Here is a 27,120-nt window from a genome sequence, read left to right on the forward strand (position 1 = left end):
CCATGCAGTTTACCTATGAATCGATTCTGGGGACATCTTCTCTCCACAGTCTCACCTTTCTTTTCAAGCAAAGGGATGGCCTTGATGAGACCAGACACTTGGTAGCTCAACAGCTCCTGTCCCCAACGGACCGATGATCAAAATGGGAAAAGCAGATGTACAACCAAGACACTGCAAGGGCTCGTTTGTGCCAGGATATATCCTTGGCTAGAAGCGAAGCTGGGACAGGGCTGAGAAGGACAAGGGCAGCCCTGAGAACAGATGAGATGGGGTTGAATAAATTGCAAGGGAAGACTGTGGTGTGAGCAGCCAGTTGACAAAGAGGTGGGGAGAAGAAACAGCCCCAAAAACTTACAGAGCCCCATTGTGCACACAAAGGGGAGGAACGAAAAGGACCGACATCTCTTAGTTTGTTCTCTCCTCTATCCTTGCTAAATCCAGGTTTGAGAACAACAGAACACAGCATGAGGAAGCTTTCAGCAGCAGCCACTGCTGCCGTGATGCCCATCTCCCGAAACAGCATTTGTTTCTTCATGCTCTGGCTCCAGCAGCCTTATGGACAATTTTGGGTTTCAGTGAAAGGCGAGCAGCTTTAACACTTCAGGGAAAAAAAAAAATCTAAAATACCAACTTTCAAAGAATATTGTTCAGCTGATCTTCTAATGTACAAGCCAGCACTTATAGCTATGGGTCTCATGAGATGGTCCCACATGCTCTAAAATTACATCACTGGAGTGGAACAATTCTGACCCTCCAAGGATGACTAACTGTAGCTCAAAGTTACTGGACCCTTTTGGGCAGCCTGTGCAGGACAAGCAAAGATCTCTTCTGTAGCAGAAAGGTGACACAAAAGCCTCATGCTGGCTACGCCAAGGCTACGCATCCAGGAGAGGGCAAGGGCAGGCAGAGAACATGCGTGCTTGACCCCTCACAGCAGGGGTGAGCTATTGGGCTGGGACCAGGACAGGCTTTAGCATGGCAAGGGTAGGAACTGCGGCTCGGCCAGCGTTGCAGCCTCAGCTCCAAGGTCTCCTCACTTCACAGAGGGGAAACAACAGTGCGGATGAGCAGGATTTGGGGACCGCTATAAGGAAGTCTCAAATTTATTTTCATCCTGTATCAGGCTGAACTTAAGTTACAAATAAGTTGCAAATAAAATGTCAAGATATCTTGACCCTCAAGTATCAAAACAATTCATTCTGGTTTATTAAGTTGTTCTCAAAGATACTGTTCAGAGATGGCTCAACTTTACACTTCGTGTTACTTTCCTGGCACATCACCCAACGGATGCTGAAGCCGAGATATCTGATGCTTTTCCCCCCCATGGCTGGTCCCTTACATGAAGTTTCAATATAATGCACTGTACAGCCAGGTCAGGGGAGAGCATGTGGAAACAGAGACCTGCAGAGATGAGACAATATGGGGAAGGTAGAGGAATAAAGGGGAAGGGAGCTACACTCCTCCTCCTACCAGGTTGCATGTGGATGAAGAACCGCTAGATAACATGCAAAGGTCTCCTAGAAGCCCTGCTGCAAAGTTAAAACTTTCTCTCTCTGGTAGTGTGGTAACAGAGGGGAAGGGACAGTGCAATCCTGAGATCTGGAAAAGAAAACAGGGCATAGGGACAGAAAGCTAATAGAATAAAAGTAGAAACCAAGGCTTCCCCATGGACTAAGGGCTGTATTGACACAGAGTAAGCAGTGCCCCATACAAGAGAAAAAGACGACAGGCAAACACAGCTGCCTCCAAGATAAGCAGGAAGACATGGTATGGAAATCTCCTACCACCAAAAGAAATTAGAATGGGGCAGGGGGGGGGAAGGCAAAGTAGTGAACAGGTCTAGCTCCCTCCCTTCCTTAAAACAGGTGTAGAAACACTGGGAAAGAAAAAACAAACAACGTGCCAGCACTGATATCCAGACAGAAAATACTCCAATGCAGATAGCAAAACGGAAATCTATCTCCACTTCCAACTAGCACAGAGGTGGTGGGGAAATAATGCCTAGAGGCCAATATCCAGCAGAACATGAGGACAGGAGAGGTGCTCCTACCTTTCAGTTGTCCTCTAGAAGAGCAGCTTTTGGTGCTGATGACTGGCTTATCCTCCCTACTGCTCCTGGGAGAAGCGCAAAGAAGAAGAGCTGCTACCTGCATCTAAAATTAGACAAGCAATTATTTAGATATCTGCTTCCTTCATATAGGAAAAAACACCACTTCAGGCTCACTTCATTTCAGGATGGGATGTAGCTGTGGAGATTTTAATTCCAATCCTGCTCATTCTCCTAGGTTGAACCTAGATCAGGTTTCTATTTATCACATTTTAACTTCCTCTTTCAATGTGCTATGCTACTTCATTTAAAACTTCTTGCTCTCCATATCCTTTTAGTTCACGTCTTCTTCATTTCTTACCCTCTGTATCTAAATATTGAGATCTTATTTTTCCAACCACTTCCATTTCCCATTTTTGCAATATTTTTATTTGTGTTGAGAAGTATTCTTCCAGAACACGAGCTCCTTCCTGCCCTCTGTGCATACGCAAACAGAATACAATACCAAATCATGTTAATAAATTATAGGACTTGTAAAAACCCAGCTTATTTTCCAGCCTACAACAGTTTACTGCAAAGCCATTTTCACCAACTGTAGTCAACATAATTACACACACATATACACACCTCCTCTCAGGCATTCATTTGGCTGCCAGCCTGTTAAATGCCTATGTTCTAGGAGTGAACATTACAAAGGCAATACTTTAACTCACTACATGAACATTAAAAGGCATATTTGTATTTTGGATAGTCCTTTATTGTATTCAGAAGCCACTGGAAATATTTTCCCAAGTTACATGCTGTAAGAGCTCTAAACTTAAAAATGTGTGAAAATTATTGTTCCCCACCCCATCCCAATTCAACTTGGATTGTGAAGTAAACTTACTGATCAATGTAGTCTTCTCTAAAATAGAAACTATTTCAGTGTGTGCATGGGGAGGTTTTTTAAAGGAAGGGGAAAGGGAAAGCTCACACCAGTGACAAATTTGGTCAGTAAAATTATTTTTATTCCTTTTTTTTTTTTTTAAATAGAAGGGCTTATACAATTGAGTATAAAGATATTTGCAGAACATGGAAATGAAATGAAAAAAGTGTCTGGAGGGAATTCTTTTTATTGAGGAAGAGTTTACATATCTAAGTTTAAGTATTCACCTAGTTTTTGCTGCCTCCTGTTAACAGGCATAATGAAAATATTGCACTGAGCATATGCATGGAAAACACTGCTAATAAAGCGAGAAATATGGTAAATACATTTCATACAACCTTAAAATAATTCAAACAATCATACAACAAATTCTGAAGCACTTCTGTGATCTGCAATCTTAAGATGATGTCACCATTCTGAAGTGTTTACAAATTGACACTTTTTTGTAGAAAGATTTTGTATTGGTTAATAAAACCACAGCCTTAAAATTGTTGGCTTTCAGTTAGAGAGGTAACAGAGAGGTATCATCTGAATTCACATCAGAGCTTTTGAAAAAAAATGGCAGCAGTACAAGCATGTGCCTCCCCCAGTGTCCAAAACTCTTTGTGGCTTTGCCATGGCCAAGGAATAGAGCTATGCAGCTCAAAGCAGCCAGTCTCCCCAAATACTTTGAGACAGTCTGGCATCCATTCCCTTGTTTACTGATATAATGCTCTGCTAAATATAAAATGAAGAACCTCAACTAAGCAAGAGAAGTTCCACACAAGTCTGTCAATATTGACTACACATAGGAATTCATTAACAAGAGAGGAAAATAATTTTAGTTGACCAACCCATAAAGTAAATTCATAGAAATGCTGCTCTGAAGATGGAAGAGAAAGTTTCTGTGATGTAAGCTGAGCTCACAGTAGAAACAAAGTGTTACAGATGATGTAAGTCAGATTGAAGACAAACCACAGCAGTTCCAACTTGTTTTCCACAAGAGCTCACTCTGAACGAAGGTCTATTTTTAACTGCTTGTGGAAAAGCTACCCCAGGTGTTTCAAGCATCACTCTAGCTTCAATTCACTATATGCACACTACAGGTCCATCTCAGAAGCACCTTGAATAAATGCTAGAGCGTAACAGACACAAAAGTAGCCTGTCTCCAACATTAAAATTATGATCAGTGGAAGAGAAGCTTTTGCACACTTCAACATTTTATATTGCTCAGGCACTGAGGATCAATTATCTTCAGCACAGGAATTTTCAACTCTAGGTTTTTGCTGGAGCCCCTGTCCATTCCTCCCACACATGAAAAACTGGGCTACATTTCATCCTTTTACTTTGTTATAATTTGAAATTATTTACATACAAAACAAGAGGCAGGAGAAAGTTCTCTTATATTAACAGAACAATGGGCACCTTTACCTTGTAATAAGAATGCCTTAGGCAAGGCAGCTGCAGTTGCTTTAGGAGCCTATATAAAATTCAGGGTGCTGGTATCAAACAGAAACAATAACGTCAGATTATACAATGCCAATAGGTTCTGGAGGGCCCTTGACTATTAGGTACAAAAAAATCCAAAGCCAAAGAAACCAAAAAAACCCCAAAATGTTTCACCGCTTTAGTTCCGTTTAGAATGCTACACAATGAATACATTACATCTTTCTGGGATAGTGTTGCTTTTACTCCTACATCTCAAAGAAATTCCAAGCTAATTAATTAGAGCAAGAAATTACATTGAGCAGGATAACGTTTTAAATGAAAGAAATGACTTAGAAACACCAATCAAAGATAATTTGATTATGATTAGCTGTGCTGAAGTCTAAGTCATTAAAATTGATGAAGAACGTTTTTACACTGGTCTATTCTATGTAATCCATTACCTACGCTATGCTCTGTAGTTCAAGTCTAACAAATGGTATCTGATAATTCAATATTGGAGACTAAAATACTTCCAATGCACCACTTGCTTTCCTACACCAATATGTTTCCAATAAAGAAGAAAAATCAGTAGTAAGTAGGGGAGAACTTTAGCTTACATGAAATACTATTCAGATTTTTACCCGCTCGCCTTCTACACAGTCATGTTTAAATATGGCTGCTGCTTTATTCTGAACAGTCATTATCCCACAAAAATTACAACCATGGTTTGGTAAGAAATCATTCCCTGTGCTTTCTAACAAGTGAGGCCTGCCCAAAGGTACAACATTTCTTTCCATGCTCTCAGCTGAAGTGACGAGCAAGACGAGCAGACCTATAATCAACACGCAGCTGAACAAAGGAGTGAAGGATGTTCTTGTCCAGATTAGCAAGTTGTTCTCCTGAGCAAACTTGCTTTAAATTATCCGGGGCTACAACCAGAAGATTGCAAAGTGCATGCAAGGTATCAAAGAGTTGTAACACCAGCGCAATCTGTGGTTAAGAGAAAAGAAAGAAAAACACAGATATTAAGAGTTAGAGTTGCTTGAAGTCTTATAACACAGTGTCCATCTAGATCTTCAAAATACTTCCTCCCGTCAGAGGATTTACATCCATCATTCTCTCCTCCTGTGCATAAATAGACACACACATCTGTAGGGAGATATGCACACACGCAAAGTTATACACAGAACGCATAATACTGCAAACTCAATAGTTCAATATCCACACATAGCCTGCAAGCAACAAAATGCTATCAGGAAACTGTTCTTTAGGACATGATAAAGAACTGCGGATATAGTAACAGAATATATAACATCACTATACAAAATGGTGATCTTCAAACAGAAACAAACAATTTTTATGAAGAAGAGATATCTGATTAAAAATACGAGTCCTTCTCCTAATTTTGACGTGGCTGTACATCACCAACCTGTACATGCTTACCTTGAAGTCTTTGGCACACTTCCTATATTCAGCCACGTCACAAATAGCTAACATGCCTCCCATGCAACTGTAGGAATATTGTTGTAGGTGTTCATAGATAAGTCGATGAAAACGAACTCCAAGCTCCATCAAAACTGTGTCCACATTCTTACCATCCATAGAATTTCTAATTTTTTCCACCTGCTTTCTAACATAGCCACAGACTTTAACACAAGCCTAAATAAAAAAAAAAGAAAAAAAAAAGAAAAAGAATTGGGTAACTTACTTTCTAGAAACCTGTTCTTCTCAAAGTGGCTTCCACATCATAAGCTGAACATCAGTCACTAGGTCTTTAAACTTCCCACAACACATCACTGAAATTAGTCATTTTCCCACAGTTTTCCAGCAGTTTTTTACTTCCCACATAAAGATGCAAAAATGCAAGTAGAAAGATGGATGCAAGACAATATTAAATTAAGTTATAGTTCATATCAGTTCAGAATAGAACAGTTTAATTTGTGCTTTTAATTCAACAATGATCAACCAAGAGGTGGGGAGAAGGGGGCAGAGGGAAGTGATTAAAAACCTCATCTGCTGCAATTATAAACCCAAATTAACAGCCGTGCAGGCATCTTCCCCCTTCCCATACAGTGCCAGACTCTACATCTTACTGCTCCACTTCTCCCACCCCACCTGGCTGCAGGCATTCAGGCAACGCTCTCACTTCTTCCCATTGACTGCAGTTTGTTCTCTATTCCTCTCTGCATTGTTCCCTAAAAAGAGCCTAATGCAACCCAGCACTACAGCTTCTCAGCAGCCCGTAAGCTGGGATTCAGACAGACTTGGTGCTAGAGACAATGCAGCAGAGAATGTTCATGCCATACCCACAATGCTTTGTCATACTCCTGCCATTCTAAGGGGAAAAAGAACCCAGCAACTAGAGAGTACCTGGTAATTGATTTTCTGAAACTGATAGCTTAAGGCTAATTATCAGCTAAAATCCTTGTTCCAAATCCAGGCCTCTTTGGCGGGGAAAGAATGTGACAGTTCGTCCAGCATCTACTGATTCGTGTCTTGACACTAGATGCAAAACTGTTAATGTTCCTTTTCAGCTTGAGGAAATAGTCCACAATGGAGTTTGAAGGTGCTTAGTGCAAAATGGAATAGCTAAGTAAATTAATCAAATGTACATATTGTCTAATGCGTGTTTAGTAAGGAACATCTCGTACCTGGTAACATGCATGAGCATTTGAAGCTATACTGATGAGCTGGGACTTAGTTTACTTACATTAGTATATTGAATCAAAACATTGTTTTCGTCTTCTGGTTTAAAATCTGTCTTCTTTTGCTCTGCAGCCAAGATGTGCTTCATCTGTCCAATCATACAATTCAGTGTCCTTTAAAGTTACAAATACAGATTGTTACAAATAACATTTCCTTGATTTTTGTTTTTACATATACTAATATGATCCTGTACAAAAGTAAGCAGCATAAAGCAATGAGCAAAACACGCCACTACCTAACATTTGAGTAATCTACAGAAGATACACCAAAAGCAAACACGTATTATATGAAGCAAGCAGTGCTAGGACGTGTCAAAGGAAATACATCTCTTAACAGGCATGCGTGCACACACACGCACTCTTCTGAAGTTGCAATGCAATTCTACAGAGAAGATACGCTTGACTTTACATAAGCGTTTCAAAAAAGAAGAATCGGCCAAAAAACCCCAACCACCCCCAAAATTCTTTCCTTCAAGTTCAGTGCCACGGAGCACAGCACACAGCATGCTGGCCAGCTGGTTTTAAAGGGGACACATTAACTGTAAGGTAATCCACTCAAATCCAGCTCTTCAGAGAAACTGGATAGCATTCTTCAATGGAGAGGGAATCGGAAAGCTGAAAAAGCATTCCAAAGAGTTTAGTAGAACTAGATCACATTGCCTATTACTCAGAAGCAAGCATCAGAAACACTTGGAAAATGAAGGAGGAGGAGGGAAGAAAGAGTGAAAAAAAAGAAAAAGGAAAAAAAATGAAACAAACCCCAAAACCTCTTGCCAGAGCTTGGTATTCCTCTTGTTCTCAGAAATCTAACAGAGTTTTACAGTGTCATTTATTTCTCCTTCACAGGACTTATCTTTTCAGAAGATTATCTAAGGTCAAGGCCCTGGTTTACTTTAAGTCCAAACCAAAGGCCAAACAGCAAAGCAGTGGAGAGAGGCTGCATACCTCCCCTCAGTGCCTACCTTTGCCAGGAACCTCCCTCTGCCTCTCCTTAGCCCCTTGCCCCCAACCTCCCTGAAGGAAACACAGTCAAGGCCATTACAGGCCTTGAAGGATTCAAGCTGGAGTGAAGGGGAGCAGAATATATGTATACAAAGAGGGAAAGAACTTCTACTCTACACATAGACCTCAGACTTGCATTTCAGGTGTACTTCATTCAATAATCCACATACCAATAGAAATTTAAAGAAATTATATCCTGCATTCTCCTCAGTTTCCATTTTCAATAAATACTGCCAGAAGACTGTAAGAAAACCAGATGAACTAATTTTGTTCGGCTGACAAATCACTTCTACAGAGGTAGACAATTGCTATAAATATCATTCAAGAAGCTGCTATTGGACTTTATTGGATTGGACGACATTGAAACCATCAATGTCTAGAAATTTGCTTTTATTTTTTAAATTAGATCACTCCTTTAAGCAAGACAATAAATTCTCAACAGCATCAGTGGCACCACAACACAGCATGTAAGCAGGCACCCAAACACGTTTTACACATAACACTTCTCAAAACTAATCTCCCTTTTATATGTGCCAGAGCAGAAACGTTTTTGAAGTATCCATCCACAAACCTTTGAATGTACCATTTTTCCAACAGGCATTTGTTCCCCCAAGTCTTACTATCACTTTTAAGAGATTGATTATTTCACACAAACGGTTACAAACTATTCTAATGCTGATGATTGACATCCATGTGTCTAGATCTAAGCTTATGGCCTCAGCGGTTTAAGTATTTCAAACTTCGTGTTTAAACCTTTAAGGTCACTTCTAGCAGAAGCAGCTAAAATCTCAATTGCGACTTGCACATCCTGTATCTCTACCTCTCCTTCTGCACCTGCAGAAAACACAGGCGCAAATAACATATCAAATGTCTTCCTCATGTCTCTGCAGGAAGTACTAGATCACAAATGCAATGCCTGTTTCTCCTATACAATGCTGTTCTCATCCCTCTCCAGTATGGTGCGACCCTTACAAAATCCTCTATAATCATTTCCAGAGTAGCCCTTGTTGATGGCTTATTTCCATTACTGCAGAGAGAAAACAGGCACTGAAAGCTTAGGTAACATGCTCTAGATTGACTAATGCCACCTTGAAATACGGGAACACTACATGCTCCCCCAACCAAAGTAGGGCATCGCACAACAGGCCCATTTCCAAATATTAAGATTGTTCGTTATTTTCCTCTGTTGCAAAATACCTATGGTTTTAATTTACAATTTCTAGAGCTATCCCCTCATTTTTATTTGGGGAAATGGAAAAAAAAAAAGATTGAGTCACTCACAACCTCAAAGCAAGTCAATGTCAGAATCAAAATTATTACAGGCCTACAGACTTCTATGACTACATCTAATCCATAGCACTGCACAGATTCAAGCAAATCATCTAACCTATTTTTGTCAAACTTTGCTCCTAATGGAAATCCTGCAAGTCTTTAACCTATTTAAATCATCATTCCTCCCTCCTTTAAAGTAGCAAAAAGTAGTTTGAGACAGTATGGTAAAACTGAATTATTGCACGCTCTCAACATAACCAAAACCCTTTAATGTCCTTACAGAAGTATTAACGGGTCAGAAATCTGCCACGGAAAACATGACCCTCCCAAACAAAGTCTAAATTACCTACGCACAGTAATGCATACTTACGGATAACAATAATAATATCATCATCAATTTTGTGTTCAGAAATAACTCATCCTTAAAAGGAAAGCTAACAGACATCACAAAGGAGTTTTACAAGAATTAAGGATTAACAGAAAGTTTAAATCTCCACTTGCCTATCGATGCCCATATCCAGCTTCACTTCCATTTGTTCAATTATATCCTTTTTCTTCTGAAGGCATTCAGATAATTTAGGAGAAGAACTGCAACAGTATAAAGAATTGGGAGTGTTAAAATATAAAAAAAAAAAAAAATGTGTCTGCTGGTCTCCTACTTACAACAGGATTTTGTGAACATTTCCCAGAAAGGACTGGTGTAGACAGAGTTAGCTGGCTTCAGAACAACAAATCAACAGCCCCAACAGCCACCTGACCCTGAGCAGGATTTGCCAAGTGCTGATGGGCAGTACCGTGCCTACCGAGCAGTGCCTCCCGGCTGCTGCGAGCATGGTGAGCGAGCAAACCCAGTTTTTCATGCACAAATTTGCAGCGCATCAGTGCGCTCTACCTTGAATGTATCCATCCCATGGCTCCCAACAACATGCAGCTTTTATGTAATTCATATGTGGCTCCCAAGACACGGCCAGCTGCTCCCTCTGCAGAGCCTGTGAGGTACCCCAGGAATCCCAGCAGCCCTGATATTGCCAGCTCAAACCAGGTGCAGCCACAGACCCCTCTAGTCCTGGCCTGTAATGCAACAGTGAGGTCTCCAAGGGGCAACTTGCTTCTCCTTCCTATCAATACTCTTGGAGCCCCCTCTCTCTCATTAGTTCTCCAAGATACTGATTTGTTTAACTTTCTTCTCCCTCTCATTACAAGCATTTTATCTTCCCACAACATCAAGCTGAACCACTCCAACAATAAACGCCTCTTAACAGAGATGAAAAATGAAAAAAATTGCTTTCTTCACCAAAAATGGCCATTCACAAAGGAAATGCTAATCAAGATAAGGTACCTGATCAATGGCATCAGATGATCATTGAACTGCTTGTCAAATAAATGGAAAATAGTATTGGCCTGGTGGACAACATCCAAGAAATAAAGATTTGCGTTCTTTGAATCAGAAGAGGGAATGCCTAAAGCAAAGAAGGTTTCATTAGGATTGTAATGATACGCAGTTCTTATAATTAGCATGATGATTTTTTAAATATGCAGAATTTTTCCATGAATGCTTAAATCACAGGCTTAGAGTTACAAAAATTTACCATGGTGCCATATATAGAATACTTCTCACAGCTATATCAGGTAATAACCATAAGCATAGAAATATTTTGCCTTTAAAATTTCTAAAAGCAAAATAAGACAGCCAATTTAAATATTTCTTCAGAACATGAGTTCTATGCCCTCATGTAGGAAAGATAAAGTCTTTGCAGTGCGAACCTAACTTCTTTAATACAAGCTGTTTTCTTATTTATTGTCACTCTTTAAAATGCACAGGTATACAAACAAGCATGGAATTCTTATAAAATGTAAGACACTAAGCCTTAATATAAAAATATTCTCTTGCTATGGCACAGAGAAGAATTAATGAGGTAGGGAGTGCTGATGTCCCAATTTCTGCAATACAAGTGTTTTTGAAGACAGTAGCGTGTTGTCATCTGTGCATCAATTCCCCAAATGGAAGTTACACTTTAGAAGACATTAAATGCTGACTATCAAATACACAAATCGAATTTCATTTAACCAATACATTCTGAACAAGGCCAATCAATAAGGCGCAGCAAGGACCTGCAAAGATCATCTGCACAAGAAGGCCAATGAGATGAAATGCACAGAAAATATACTCACCAGCAAGGCCTGTTTCTAATGCATAATCGATGTGTTCAGTACATAAGAACTCTACAAGCATAGAAAAAATTCTGAAAGCATTCTTCGGTAAGTCAGATGGATCAGAGAGCTTTAATGAAAAAGAAAAAAAATTATCCAAAAGGTCAGTCCCACATACATTTGAAAGTTTATCTGATATTGCATAGGGGATAAGCTTAAAATGTAACAAGTATTCCAGAATAATTGGAATTTTATTCTATATTAAAAGTATCCATATAGAGAATGACTCAGGAACAGCCTTCAGTATCAATAAGCCTGTCAGCATTAAGAAGTAAACTGAAGCCAACATACCACAGGATGCTACAGAAAGCAAAAGTATAAACAGTCTCTAATAATAATAGTAGTAATAATAAAGGCAGATATTAATTAATATTCCTTTACACACAAACTGCATAACGCTGGACGCTGGGAAAATGTATACAGAAAGGATGAGACTATCCCTGCCCTGTCTTTTTTCTCTTTTACTAAGCTTCTGCCACTGGCCACAGACAGAGACAGGACACTGGGTTAGATGGACCTGCAGTTTCTCCCAGCACAGCTGTGCTCTCAGCACTGCCACAGTACTGCAGAAAAAATAATACAGACTGAACTACACACAATTGTCCAGATGTAATCTCAGGAATTACCTAAACTGCATAATGCTGGACGCTGGGAAAATGTATACAGAAAGGATGAGACTATCCCTGCCCTGTCTTTTTTCTCTTTTACTAAGCTTCTGCCACTGGCCACAGACAGAGACAGGACACTGGGTTAGATGGACCTGCAGTTTCTCCCAGCACAGCTGTGCTCTCAGCACTGCCACAGTACTGCAGAAAAAATAATACAGACTGAACCTCAGCTACATTTATCACAGTTCAGCTGGAGTCAACAGAGCATGAAAATTTTTATTAAGTAAAGTAATGCCCACAAATACACCGAGCATGTGTACCTTCATGAGCTGTAAGCAACATGGGATTTTGTACAGCAACCTGTCAGTAAATCCCTTTTCTAAAGAAAAACGTGGCAGGGCTTTTGCACATAAGAAATACGGCTTTGGTTTTTCAGGAATTATGTGAAGACTTTATGAAGCTAGGAGTAAGAAAGATTACTGTTGCAATTTAAGTTAATTTACATAACAAGACTCCCAAAGATTTTTGCTGTATTCCCAAAAGCACCAACACAAAAACCCCAACACCACCACACTGTTACAGAGATTTCCAAACACTGAAATGTTGCAATATACAGTTACATTCAGGGTTACCAACTTCTTTTTCCTACAGCAGTCACAGCTGGGGGACACAGCGTATTTGCATGCATCTATCATGTGATATAAATATTACAATCAGTTAGCCAGGTTTAACTTCTTTTGCATAGTGAGTTGCCCTGACCACAAACAAAACCATTGCAGCATGTATGACAATGGAGAAGTTATATATCTGTAATTCTAAAAATCTCCCTATAAGCCGACAGCCAGTTAAGCACTGGTTTCTACCCCAATACATATAATTGTTTTCAGAACCAAGTATGAAAAATTCTGATCCCCACAGAAAAGAAAAAAAAAAACCCAACATTGTGTGGAGTTGGAAGAAGTTAGTTTATATCATGAATTTCGGAACCATTTCTAGCAACTACCATACTGAGAAAAATTATGATCTACTTGCTTGCCTTGCAGCCTCTGACTTTCATCACTAGGAAGGTGGTCATCCCAGTGTGTACAGGTAACAGTGGTGTATCTGTATTTTGTTATATCTTTGGCCCCTCTAAGTATAAAAAAATATTAAAACTTCTAAATATCTAAAATGTTAAGTTGTTCTGCACTGAGCTAATTTAGAATGTTAGAGGCATTAAAATATGTTAGAAATCAGTGTAGTTAGCTAATAAGAAATCCCTAGCATTTAAGTTTGCAATTAAATTTCTAGGGGTTTCATTTACACTAAATAATTGACAGGCAGTAAAACCAGTGATTTAATCAGAAGGAAAACACTTTTTTTTGGTTAAACTAAAACATTTAAAGAACAGTAGAGGTTACCAAGGTAAACCATGTTAAAGATTATTCCTCTCAGCATTTTATTGTGATATTCTCTAATGCCTGAAGAAATGGCACTTGACACAGGAAAACAACTGTTGAATTATTCTCTATTACTTTTAAAGCAGGAAAAAAAAAATTACACTGAAGGCTTCTGAAGTCTTAGGTTTAATTTAGGAAGAAAAGAAATGCAGACAATAGGTTTAACTCTCCCTGCTTCTTCCAAAAATAGGCAATATTAAAAACCAGAAAATACAACTAGATCCACATTTAAAAAGCAAACCCTTAGCCTCCACCATGACCCCGATTCAGTGAAAAATACAAACAAGAATTTGTTTAATAATGTCCTTCCTTTCTTCCTATCACACTTAAACTGAAAAATGAATCTCAAGATTTAATTTAAAGCACAAAATTATATCATTAATGGAGATCACAGGAAGCAAACTTACCCTGTGACATCTTTCAAAAGCTTGTTTAGTTTCTTGCAAAAGGTTAACCACCACTTCTTGCGACAGAAAAGTTTCTCCATGTGTGTCAATACTTGGCCCCAATGGCAAGTTTGTACGTTGCCTTATTCTCTCTTTGAGGTCTTGAATACTAGAACAAAGACATACCAAAAGAAGAAGATTTCACTGGATGGAAATTTTGATGCTCAAATTCAACAATGATTTAGGATATTTTAGTTGTTAACTTAAAAAAAAACCAGAACCCAAGACACAGTTTAGGATATGCAAGCATTAAGACAGTCTTGCAAGCTTAAAGAAATGCCAGCAAATGCAAAACTACCACCTCTGATCCCATGGTCAACTGTGTTCTACCATGGCACGTCCACACACCATGGGACCAGCTATTGCCCATTGTGGAATAAGAGTCATTTCAACTGAACCTTATGGCACTTACGCTCTGTGGACAAAGTGTATCCTCCGTACATTCTGTCACACTGTACTTTCAAAACACTAATGAGAGCTCGCTCTCTCATCCACGCCCACAAATCCTCTCATCCTCATCCACTATCTCAACAGTCCTGATTTAGTCAAGCATGCTCCAATACATTTCCATGCATAAAACAACCCATAAGGTCAGTCACTACAATCAATTTAATTTTCCCCAAGAAAATTAAATTTTCATCTTTGTTTTTTAATTCAATTACTTTGCTGCTGCTGTTCTCTCCAAATAACTTCTCATTCCTGACACACTGAACCCAGTAGCCCTTTGAAAGGTAGTCTTATCACCTGTTTCACACAAGTTTTAATTCTTCCTTTCCCACTTCTCACTACTCCTTTATTAGAGTTTCTCTACCCTGAGGATAATGAAGTCTTGTTTTACCTTTCTCTAAGTCCATTGCATCTTCTGGGCTCATTAAGAGCTTTCTCACTGACATTGCTATGGTCTTTTCCCCTTCCTAGGTCTTGGGAGGGGACCACAAGACCTGGGCAGGTGAAAAAAAATGTATGCTTTTAGATACACACATATACATGCTTTAGGTACCTTAATTTTGCTTCAGTCCTTTTGTGGATCTGGATCCTAAGTTGAAACATAGGTTTAACTGGTATTTTTCATTTCTCATGAGTGTATAAATACCATGCATCACCCTTCACATGTACCGAGAGCAATACACTATTTAGCAGAAGTTAACATAAAGTGATAGCAAATTATAAAAAGCTGTAGGTCATTTTAGAAGCCTGCTCCTTTGTTGTTCATCACTGTACATCTGACATGGCAAACACTATGTTTTTCCCCTTACCACCTCCCTCCCATTTTAAAAGTACAAAACTTCACAGAAGAAACTTACCCTCCAGTGCCAATGGACCTCTTCTGGTGGTTTTTGGAATCGTAATAGCGCTGCAGAATCATAGCACTCCTACTTTTCAAATAACCAATTTCCACCTCAATGTAATTCTCCAAGTAGGAAATGAAAATGGATTTGATAAGCTTAGACAAGAAAGTCTGCTTATCAGTACCCAAGTTAAATTCCATCAATTTGCTTGACAGATTAGTAGTTCTTTATGCAGAAGAAACAAAGAAGGGGAGAGGACGAAAACGTTGAATTTGTATGAATTACAGCATTACATGTTTGTAAAGTACATAGCACAACAGAATCCTGGTTGAGATTAAGACTTCTAGCAGCTTTACATTTAAGTAAAGAATTTTGCATAATTCATGTTTAATTACATACAGTACAACTGCAATCAAATACATCACCAGTGAGATGCGGAGGACTGGCTTTTGCACAGTTTTAAAATTATTCTCAAAGATCACTATACTAAATACTTCCCAGTAAAAATAACAGCAATTTTAAATTTTCTTTAGGAAAGCAATCATTGTAAACGTTAAAAATTGAAAAAAATTTATGGCCATTATGAGACATTTATATTTTTGGCTTCTCTTCCTACATCTTGATGATAATATCAATCTATTACAAGACAGTATCTACAACAATAATTTAATCATCTATATATAAATACCTTGTATATAGATCATAAAGATTCTTAAGATACTGTTCTGCATCTGATTTCCTGTGTTCTTCTAGCTGGTCCTTTACGTAACTCTGTAACAAATTTGGGTACATCTGTTAGAAGATTAACTGTCAGCCACATGTCCTACTCACTACTTGCTAGATTATATGTAGTTCACTGCAAAGTGTGTATCTTACTGAAGGTAATTCCATATTCTTTGTTTTTAAATCCCTAATTTACAGATCCTGCATTATCTACAGATGCAGTTAAATCATCTTTCAGCAGAAAATTATTTAATAATACAAAGAAGTAGTGTGTGAAGCAAAGACAAAAGACAGATTGCTTTGAAAACATACTTGACCAACAAACACAAAATCTCCTCTTTTTAAGAATCAAAAGCACTAGAGGCCTAGGGGTATTTCTGCAGCTGACAGCAAGCAAGGGAGATGCTTACATATTTGCTTATCATAATACATACACAAAGCAGATACAAGCTTACAGCCTCCTTGTCACTGAATATTTGGATAAAAATATTATTTACCATAAAATAGTAAGTCTAAACTGACACACAAATTTGGGGTTGAAAGACAAACTCAATCTCTACACTATAAGGAGAATATCATCTACAGGGAAATTGCTTTTTGCAACAAATAGTCATGTTGTTGACTTTAAACACTTAAGTGAGTGATGGAAAACTTAGTATTTGCACCTATTCCAGACTTCTATAGAAATATTGCATTAGCTGTCTGACCGTATTCACAACAGAAGTTACTTCCACTTATTCAATGCTAACCTCATGCATGAAACCCAATTCCAAGAATAAACAGATTAAAGGCACTTATTAAACATGAAACTTCCTTTTCCTGACATATTCTTCGTAGGGGGCATACAGAAGAAATCAAATATGCATATGACATCTTACAAATTACCCAAAGAACATACTGATTCCTTTGTAATTTTACATATTGAACTTGAGTATTTTCAGTCGCACTGTATTCAGGGTACATGCGGCTTTACTCGATAGATGCTTGATTATTTGTCTGAATTGTTAGAGAGCAATCAGCTGTGATTCTACATCCTTACACAAGATAACAAATACTGTAAATTCTCATTAATGGTTATTACTAGATATGATATTTCTGGATGAAAAGTTTCCTCAATGAACTTCAATATCTTAAATTTGAAATACCTGAAGTTTAACTTCAAAGATATTTTGAATGAGTTTGGCTAGCACAGTCTCTGGATTGCTAAAGACTTCTCCAACTTGCTTATTCACTCGCTGGCAGAGAATGGCTGCATCTTCAAAGACATCATTCCTCAGGAATGCACCCTAGGACATTTAGAAGGACATTTCATAATATATTTACAACAACCTACACAAGTAAATAAATGAACACCCAAAGAGATACATGTAAAACAAAATGCATTACCTCTTGACACTGTTTTATGTACACATCGACACAATGGGAATAGCCCTACGGAAGGAGAAAAACAACTCAATGTTAAAACAGGTTCTCCATGCTTTCAGTATAGACTGAAATCAAGGAAATACAAACCCTGTGAAAAAGTTATTGCAAATAACCCAGATTCATCAGAAGCATAGACTCTTTCAAACCCATTTTGTCACAAACCTAACGTAACTTCACTTATCACCACTCCACATGCATATACATCACAGTTTTCAACACTCTTTCTCAAGCATGGAGGTCAATTCACACACCTGTAAGAAAAGACTATCTTAGAATGGTCTCTGCTGACACTGTCTCCAATCCCCCATCATCTGACTCCTTTACTCCCCTGCATTTGATTTCAGATGGAACATCACAGTATTTTTAGTTACACGTATTATCCAGTATGGTGGTTTTGCCCTGCAAATACGTTAACTTAAAATAGGCACTTAGTGTATCATGGCTTCTTTTATTTATGTATTTAAATTAAAACCCTCAGTTTTTACCTTAAAATGAAGCAAAACTGCTGCTACTTCTCTCATTCTGGAGATTTCACCTCTTCTCTGTGCACTGGTAAACTCTTGAATTAGCTGGCACTCTAAATCATGGTACTTACCTAGAGAGGAAAAAGAGATAACAACAAATATCCATCAGGCTACATAATACAAGCACTGACAAAAACTGTAATACTGACAGTATTGCACACTTCTTTAATCAGCTTTAAGAATGCAAATATAGGAATATGGATTGAACTGGATAGATAACTTACTTGCTATCTTTGATTTTACTTCAGAAAACCTGTTAACAACAAAAAATACCATGATTAAATTTAAATCCACATCACGAGAAATCACAGACATCCTACATCATAACAGGCACCCTACTTAAAAATGAAAACATGTAAAAGACGACAGAAAAGTTACACACTTTATATCCATAAAAAAACCTACAAGCATCTAATTCAAATCAAGCATTAAGTCAGCACAGCAAAATTATCCCATTAAAACTCTGTTAAGCAGTTTAGGATGTGTATGTAAAGATGATCCTACAACATGAGTGTGTGAACACAAATTTAAGAATAGAGGACAGAGAAATAAGCACACAATCCATCTCAAAAGCTACATGAATCACGAAGTAAAGCACCAAAAAAGTAGACACGGGAAGTATCAGAAAATTATAGCTATGTGAAGATTTTTTTAAAAAGATGTTCAGATAGAATTTTACCTGTCAAAAGGCAATTCCTGTGCAATCAAATGCAGTTTCTGAATAATATCAGCTGCCTCTTTAATCTGTTAAGAGTAAAACATGACAGAATTACTCAAGGTCTGATTGTGGGTTATTCCTTTCCTCCCCCTCCACTGTCCAATTTTCATACATGTAGTTCCTATTTCTAAAGCTGGCTGAGTTGATAGACTGTGGAAGAAATCATCCTCTTTTAAGTTTCTGTATATACTTTTATGATGCTTAAGGTATTTTTTTAAACATAAAATTATATAGGTCAAAACATGATAAAATGTCTTTTGTTACATGTTCACGTTGGGTGTGTCTGTGTAGGTGTCCAAGCTACCTGGACAAATAGCTCATCACTGCGCTATGCCAGCATAGCTATACAGCCTGCAAACCAAAGATTCTTCAAGGCTTATGAAAACAGAATGTGGCTAGAGCAATCTCATGAAAATTTGCGCCCTTCCATCTGGGAATAAAATATATAACTGTAACACAGAGCTAGATGAACTGCATTATATTTGGGATTAGGATAAAAGTCTTACTGACTCACATCCAACCAGAAGAGATCTCTGCTGAACTCAGAACTGAAATGGCTAGCAACCCTTTCAGACATGTCAGGAAAAGCATGGGGAATTCTTTGCAATTGGTGAAATTAGCTGTATCCAAAAAAGTCATGACAATGCTCAGCATGGAGAGGGGAGTAAGGGGAAAAAGGGCATCAAAGCAGAGCTTAGTTGGAGTACCTCACATTCCCCCAAAGAAGGAGGAATGGAAGCTGTATTAGAAATCAAACTCTGAGGCCCAAAGCAAAAATCAAGATGAAAGTTAATCATGCATCTACAAAATAGGAATAGTTGCATGAATACGAAAGCTAACAAAAAAAGTTAACTGAGCATTCACATTCCTGCTCTGTCCTGGACAGCTAAACCTTTTATCATTTATTCTTCCACATCAGTCAGCATGGGAAGTGCACCTAGTTAGCACTTAGTGACTGTTTCACTAGGCTGACAAACTACAGAGAACACCAATCGCCACTTCTGAAAACGTGGGGAATGCAGCTGGTTGCAACTGAAGTTCAGTGGATTTAAGCACACGCTGTTGACTGGCCCAAACCAGACACAGGTCTGGGATGGTTTTACAGGCTTTATGCTGTCTTGGTGACTGGAAGGCACCTCGAAGGAGGTGATGAAAGCTCTAGCTACTACCTTCAAGCAAAACCTTTATAAGCTGACACAATGGAGAACATGGAGAATATGCAGTTTATCTTGTTCCTGTTAGTCGTGTACTAGGGAACTGGATTGAGAGGAAAGTAAGTAACGAAATCCTATTCTCCCACCACTTTGAGCAAGTTGGGATTACAAGAATAGGACAAGACACATGGGTAAGAATACAGAGCACAGCCATCACACTAGGTTAGTTGTATCAGCAAAAACAGGGGCTCTCAAAGTATATCCATCCTGTTTATTAAGAGCAGTTAATGTTTTGAACTGTCAGCTTACAATAGCCTATTCAGTCAAAAGCAGCTATACTCCTCAAATAAATCCAATGAAACATAAGTTATTTCTATTAGCTTAAAGCAACCTTAATACCTAAATAACAATTGTGATCAATACTGATGTCATTAGAACAGTCTATATATTAGCAGTTATTCACCAGTGTTACCAAAAAAAAGAACAAAACACCCCACAAATGCAACATTTTCTTTGTCTCCTCTTCACACAATAGCTGTTAACTAACTTAGATTTTATTGAATTTAGGGCTTTTTTAAATGCACAACAGAAGCCATGACAAATCAATTCTCCATGGTTTCTGCTTAAATCTGGACATATTTAATTTTCAATTAAATCAGGCTTCTGTAAACTATTAAAATAAACAGATTCTATAAAATACAACTTGAAGGCTATAACATATCTGGAAAAAAGAAATCAGGAAAAACGTGGACAAATAATGGAAAGACAGAATTTTAACACAAAATATTTTTATGACCAAGTTAAAAAGCATAATGGAATAAAGTTGAGTACACAACGCAAATGGAGAAAAGGATGTAAGAATAACAGTAAACACAAGACAACGCTATTGCATAATAAACAAGTGAGCTGCTATAACATCTTAATAGTTTAATTGTTTTAACTGGAGTGATTTGCTCACTTCCAGACTCTTCAGTACAGGAGAGGGTCTTGTTAGTTGCAGTGCAAGGGAAATTATAAAGAGTCAGAGATTGAAGACACACAACACATAGCATGGGACAAGACAGCAAGAAAAAGCCTTCACAGACATGATAAGTTAGAAATTGCTTAGTACAGCTAGGAGAAAGTAATGGGGGAAGCAACAACTTGAGTGTAGGGAAAAAAAAAAAAGGAATCCAACAGATTTTAAGAACTGACATTACTGAGAAAAATATGAACTCCCTAAGAAATAACTGCATTAATTCCTTTCCTCCTCCTTTCACAGTATCCCCAGCCTTCAATGTCTCAATGAAAAAAACACACTTGTGAGGGATGGCTTAGTACAAAAAAAAAAAAATAGTATCATCCTCCAAACACTATCTAAAACCCACATCAGTTTGAAGATCAGAAGACACTGACAAAGCATTAAGGTTTTACATTCAAGAATATTTGTTACTATCTCATACTTCAGAACTATTTTTAGTTCAAAGATGCCTTAAGATGTGATAGCACATATCTAGGCAGGTTCTTTTATAAACACTACTTCTACTTACTATTTAAACTAGGAGGCAAAAAGTTACAGAACAGTACTAACCCACCTTGACTGAAATTAATCTCTGTAAGATAACTTGTATCCAGAAAATCTTGTTTGTGTTCCCACACACTTCCTCTGCAAACTGGCACAAGACTTCTGGGCTTTACTACATTTCTCTTCCTCCAGATTTGCTCAGTATCTTCTTATTCTTCAGGGTGTGTAAAGATTAATTTGTTTGCCAATTTCCAAGTTTACCCTATTTATCTACCAGATTTTTCAGATCCCCCAACAGAAAGTATTACGAAACTGAGTTATAAGTACAATGAAAATTGAATTCTATATGAGACTCTTCAGCAGACAACACATAGTTCTCTTACCTTATACATGGTTATTTACCATGTTGCCATTAAATATTTTTAAAATGTGTCTTTTATTTCTACTTAGGAAAAAAAAAAACAAACCAAAACTTATGCAGATCTGGGAAAGGCTGTCCATAGAAGAACTTCTGTTATATTGAAACCTTTCTGTTTTCCTTGGAAGTCAGAGAAGTTTTTATGTGCTCCCTCTTTGATTAGGGCAACTATCAACTAGCAATTACCATATATCCACAGACCATGAATCAAAAGTTACCATGCAACTGACTTCTTGGGAATACAACTATAGGAAATGATTAGTTTTTCACTTCGCTGAGAGAGATCTTCAGTTCAGTAGAGAGGGGATGACTATTAACCTATTCTCAGGTCCTTTATGAGCTGCATTACCAGCACATACTTTTTGATGAATGTGCGAACCAAGTTTTTGCTGTTCCCACACACTGCAATTTTTTCCTGACTACAGTCATACCACTGCACTAAGGAGAGTGGGAAGATTCTTCAGGACACACCTGAAAAAAAGAAAAACCCAAACTAACAACTTTACTTATCTTTCAAACTGTATAGGGAAATCTAATATGTGCCTGTCTGCTAACAGCTGGATACTTTTCCTTCAGTTTATTTCTATTAGCCACACCATTCAGATTATATTTGCTTCATGAACATACTCTTGAAGCACAAGAAAAACAAAATGCTTTAACATTTCTTTGAAGTTTTCCTGCCCAGTTCCTCTAAATTCAGAGGGTGGAGACATAACCACAGGACTATACAAAGCCCAAAGGCATGCTGTGACAAAAAGGTATCCAAGGCCAGTGGACTGACCCAACAGAGTAAAGTTTCACAAAGAAGTTGTATTCAGAAACGTTCTGCATTACAGGGTGGATCTGAGGCAAGGGGTTCAAAGGAAAAAGGCAGATATTGTATGCACTCTAAAGTTGCCCTCCCAGCATTTCTCAAATCTCTGATAATTTCATAAGATGAAAAATGCCAACATTGCCACATTAAGCATCACTGAATACAAATGCTTTATCAGCAATCTGCAGCCTAGTGTTGTTAATTTACATTTCAGAACAATGAAACTTTAACAAGTCAGTCACTCACTGGTTTGAAGTCTGACCATGGTAAGTCATGGTAGCAGCTTGTAATTAGGGCAGTACTGCTTATTGCTTTGAACTGCTTTCATCCCGCTGACAGCTCTTACCTTTTCAGAGTTTGTAAAAACATCAGACTTCAGCTCTCCATCCAGAAACTCATTAAAGTATTTCATCAGCTTCTGAGCCTCCACAGCCCGTTGCCGTGGCGTGTTTACCCCCTCCAGTTGGTCGCCAAGGTGACAGACCTTAGTTGCTACATAGCTGATGTGCTCATCTAGTTCTTGGAAATGTTGGAAGGCAACCTGGGAGAACATAGACACGGACATAAAACTCATTATTTCCATTTACTGTGCTTTAGGAAACATTAGAGTTACTTCAGTGAGAAGCATGTTGAATGCAGGCATCAGCTTTCTAGGTGTTGTATCTCAGAACTACTCAGAACCACTAATTAAGTACACACAACTGCTTAAAGTTTAGTGTCTTCCTTTAAACTGTTGTGAAGACTTGCTACTTTCAGAATAGCTAACACTCATTAACAGAACATGCAGGTAAGCCCCCTTTGACAGGGGAAATTGTTTTCCATCAAACCCTCTTTATTCTTATCTCAAACAGTAGCACACTGTACCAAATAGAGCATGTGGTGCTTTTAGAACTTGCACAGCTTAGTACTGACTGTAGTCTTGAGATTTTACCTGGTTGCTTTTCTGCAGCTCTTGTACTTTCTTGGCAAATTCCTTTGCTTCCTTCTGGCATTGCTGTTCTAGTTTCTCCACCTTTCTCTGAATCCTTTCATCCATTACCTGTAATTCTTGGATATGATTTACAAACTCTTCCAATAATCTGATTTAAAAGAAAAGACAGGAAAGCAAACTTCAGTTTGAAAGACATTGTCTTCTGCAGAGACCTTAAAAAACCTCAAAGGAAAGAACTTGCCTACAAGGCTGATACAATCATGCCTAACTTACAAATGCTATTTTGTTTTAAACTGCATCACCCTAGTTGTGTGGAACTCTATGCCTACATAAAAACTACGTGATCACATAAAAGGTAGGCCAGGGGAGAGAGGAATACCTAAATACCAATAACTCAAGAACATGGCTCTGCCACAGGTACAAAAATCCCTATATCCCCATCTTCCCTAAATAAGTCTCATAAGGACAAAGAGAGCTTAGGCCACTACATCCCTTCAATGTAAGGGCTATAACAGGAAAATATTTTATACTGTACTGTACATGTTACTGTAAACTTGTAAATCCGCATCCTATTATTAGGCAATGATTATAACATGGTTGTAACCATGTTGCTTCCTGACCTCACTTCGTTTCTTCCTATAGCATATATCATTTTAAGGTTTTTGTTCTGCCCTTTCCCATCACTCTGATTTTTCTTTGACTCACATTTTACTCTTCCCAAACACAGTACACCCGAATGCATTCTTAAATTTCCTCTATTCGTTTTCATCCATTCTCAATGTCTCTCTCCTTCTCATTCCTGTTTTTGTCTGTTCCGTCCCATTTGAGTCATCTTTTCGGCTCATACTTTTCTAAACATCCCAGTCACTGATGCTCAGAGAATGGATTATTCCCAGATCCCCCATAGCCATAAAACTCATGCTAATAACTGAAAACATATGAAATATTTGAGAACTCTGCTGTCTAGGTTTAATGTCAAAGCAGAAGAGCAGAGGAAACAGGAATCCCTTCCAGGGAGCTATTTCTAGACCACGCGGGACTCTGCGTTTTCACATACACTCTGTTCAGAAAGTATACTGTGAATGTGAAGCCCTTCCAACCTGCACTGCAGCTGAAAGGCAGAATGAGCACGCAGTTCCTCTCCTGGCTCCCCATGCACAGGCTAGAGACTCTCGGCAACCAGAAGGCAAAAGTAGAATGTATTATTCTACCCTCACACAACTCCTTCCCAGTCACAACTACAGTACACAACTGCAACTACAAGCCAACACCTAGACTAGAGCCTTCTCTGAGCAACACCTAAATGATACTAATGAGATTCTCTTTAGTTGCATGGCAAGTCACCAAATTTTCAGTTTTAACTGCTGCTGCTGCTAAAATGACTGGCTTTTACTCTGCTGCTTCAAGCATATGAACTGCCTTTTTGCTCACTGTATTGGTCTAAAAATCTATTTCAAGTGATAGCTTCACAACAGTAAGTGACTTAAAGGCACAACTTATTAAAGAAAAATGGATTGGGGCAGATATTTAGGACTTTCTTCCTCTACTTCCTGCTTGCTAGAAGCCCAAGAGTAAGCATGTTGCATTAGAATCCACAGAAAACCACAAGGAACAGACTTAAGATTACAAAAGTATTTAAAAAAAAAATTTTAAATGTTAGGAAGTGGCACAAAGCATTCTTTCAAACAAAAGCCTAGAGAAATGCAGATAGTTTCTATTCATTTTAACAAGCTGATTTGGTTCTGTTTAGTTTTTTTTAAGCAGGTATTATACCAACTCAGCATTTATTCAGCAGAAATATTCAATATAGTAAAGAGGAAAGAATGCTCGAGTAGAAGAGGTAGCTGCTGATCAGGTTTCTCAGAATAGAAATAAAGAATACAATGTTCTTTTTACCAAAAAAAGCATCATCTTCTAAAAACAGAAAAGAAAAAACATTCACCAAAAGGTCTGCTTCTTTTTGATACTAATTTTGGCTCCCTGCCCAATACTAGAAGATCCCTCAAGAAAAATATTTACCATTGCAGGATTCTCCCACTTGTCTTGAAAAATATGAAAGCACTTCACAGAAGTTAACACAAGCAAACCAGGAGAAATATCAAAGATGGGTTAAACTGAGTTGGTATTGGTACAAATCATTATCTACCTTAAAGTATATACTAGACACAACTGTGGGCAGAGCGCTACAGGAAGTAATGTTACATATTACCAGGCTTCTTCCTGGTTAACTCACACAAAGTTCTACATAGGATACAGCCCCAGATTGAATGTCAAGGGTTCAAGCATCTTGCTAGAACTCCAACAATATCCTTCCTCCTCTCATAGCCTCTGAAGAGCCAGACTGCTCCAGAAGGAATGTCCTTGGACCATGCTAATGAAGCTTTATGTATCTGCTTTTGAATAACAACAGCTTACCTATGAAGTTAGTAATTCCTAAACTTCTTAAGAGTTCTAGCTCAGGTTACTACAATCTCAATCTGGAATAAGAACCTGTAGGTGAGAATTCACTAAGAAACAGCTATTGCACTTTTGAATTCATATCAGCACAATCTAAACTAACATTCAGGTAGCTAAACTTTTTGTTGAGCCTGCTAGCTCAACAGCGTTCCAATAACCATAACAGGAAGAAGGTCAGGCTCGTCTCTGAAGTTATCAGCATGTGAAAAATGAAGACACTTAAGTCAACTACATCTCCAGAAAGAATACCAATGCAGGTGCAAAAGCTAAGTAGCAGCATATTTGGAATCTCAAAACAAAAGATCCAGAGGTTTGGAGTACAGAAGCTTAGATGTGGAACGCTGCCATGTAAAATTGTGCATCTGAGTTACCAGTGCACCGCCCAATGCTGGCCCCATAACCAGAAAGCTGGCTTCGTAGGGTGAGGTTTCTTAACAGAGCCACAACAGCTCACCACAAACAAGAGAAGAACACTACCTCCTCCTTCCCCACTTCCCCTACCCTAGCCTTGCTCCTTTCCACACCCACATCCCTTCTCACCACCCGCTCACAAACAACCTCCTCCCTTTGCACCTGCTCCCAGGCTCTTCCAGTCCCACAAAAATTGCTAATCCAACTAGTTGATTTCTTTTTCTTGTTAGGCTAGTTTTCTGACGTTTTAATGAGTTAGATTAGCTTATCATGAGATCATGTGCCTAGGGCTAGCTCAAGATGAGCCATCGCAGTGTGCAGCTTTTAAAAGCAAGGAGGAGGGGCACAAGCCCATCTCTATTCAACAGCAGCAAGCTATTCATTTGATTCACACTAATTCAGTTTAAAACAATCTAAGTAAACATTGCCATGTTCCTGCTTTCCTCCCTTCCTACCTGTTTGTGCCCTTTATTTGTACCAGGACTGTAAACTACTGGGTCTTACAACAAGCCAGCTCAGGGAGCTAAACTAGCAAGAAAGTCATTAAATTGACTTAACTATCATAGCAGTGAAGCCTCATATTATGCTTTAATCCGGCAACTCTAGTGCTTTGGAGCATTCACGTCCAACAAGGACAAACAACATCAATTCTCCTTTATTCAAAAGGTCTAAATCGGAAAGTGACTTTCC

At 38.4% G+C, this 27,120-nt stretch overlaps 1 protein-coding gene across 1 annotated transcript in view; it reads right to left on the bottom strand.

Annotated features, from left to right (window-relative positions):
* Positions 1-4,256: 4,256 nt before the first annotated feature.
* Positions 4,257-27,120, bottom strand: part of EXOC5 (exocyst complex component 5) — a 23,153-nt gene continuing 289 nt past the window's right edge. The window contains exons 2-18 of the mRNA XM_010293364.1: positions 23,563-23,710; positions 22,978-23,172; positions 18,703-18,767; positions 18,248-18,276; positions 17,985-18,094; positions 17,461-17,505; positions 17,220-17,360; positions 16,040-16,122; positions 15,367-15,576; positions 15,063-15,098; positions 14,024-14,171; positions 11,531-11,639; positions 10,698-10,818; positions 9,860-9,946; positions 7,090-7,198; positions 5,823-6,038; positions 4,257-5,369 (exon numbers count right to left, since the gene is read on the bottom strand). Of these exons, the coding sequence (XP_010291666.1) occupies positions 5,181-5,369; positions 5,823-6,038; positions 7,090-7,198; positions 9,860-9,946; positions 10,698-10,818; positions 11,531-11,639; positions 14,024-14,171; positions 15,063-15,098; positions 15,367-15,576; positions 16,040-16,122; positions 17,220-17,360; positions 17,461-17,505; positions 17,985-18,094; positions 18,248-18,276; positions 18,703-18,767; positions 22,978-23,172; positions 23,563-23,667 (1,998 nt within the window). The 5' untranslated portion in view covers positions 23,668-23,710 and the 3' untranslated portion in view covers positions 4,257-5,180. The remainder of the gene's footprint in view (positions 5,370-5,822; positions 6,039-7,089; positions 7,199-9,859; positions 9,947-10,697; positions 10,819-11,530; positions 11,640-14,023; positions 14,172-15,062; positions 15,099-15,366; positions 15,577-16,039; positions 16,123-17,219; positions 17,361-17,460; positions 17,506-17,984; positions 18,095-18,247; positions 18,277-18,702; positions 18,768-22,977; positions 23,173-23,562; positions 23,711-27,120) is intronic.

This window comes from Phaethon lepturus, unplaced genomic scaffold, assembly GCF_000687285.1.
Source record: "Phaethon lepturus isolate BGI_N335 unplaced genomic scaffold, ASM68728v1 scaffold1618, whole genome shotgun sequence".
Classification (NCBI taxonomy): domain Eukaryota; kingdom Metazoa; phylum Chordata; class Aves; order Phaethontiformes; family Phaethontidae; genus Phaethon; species Phaethon lepturus.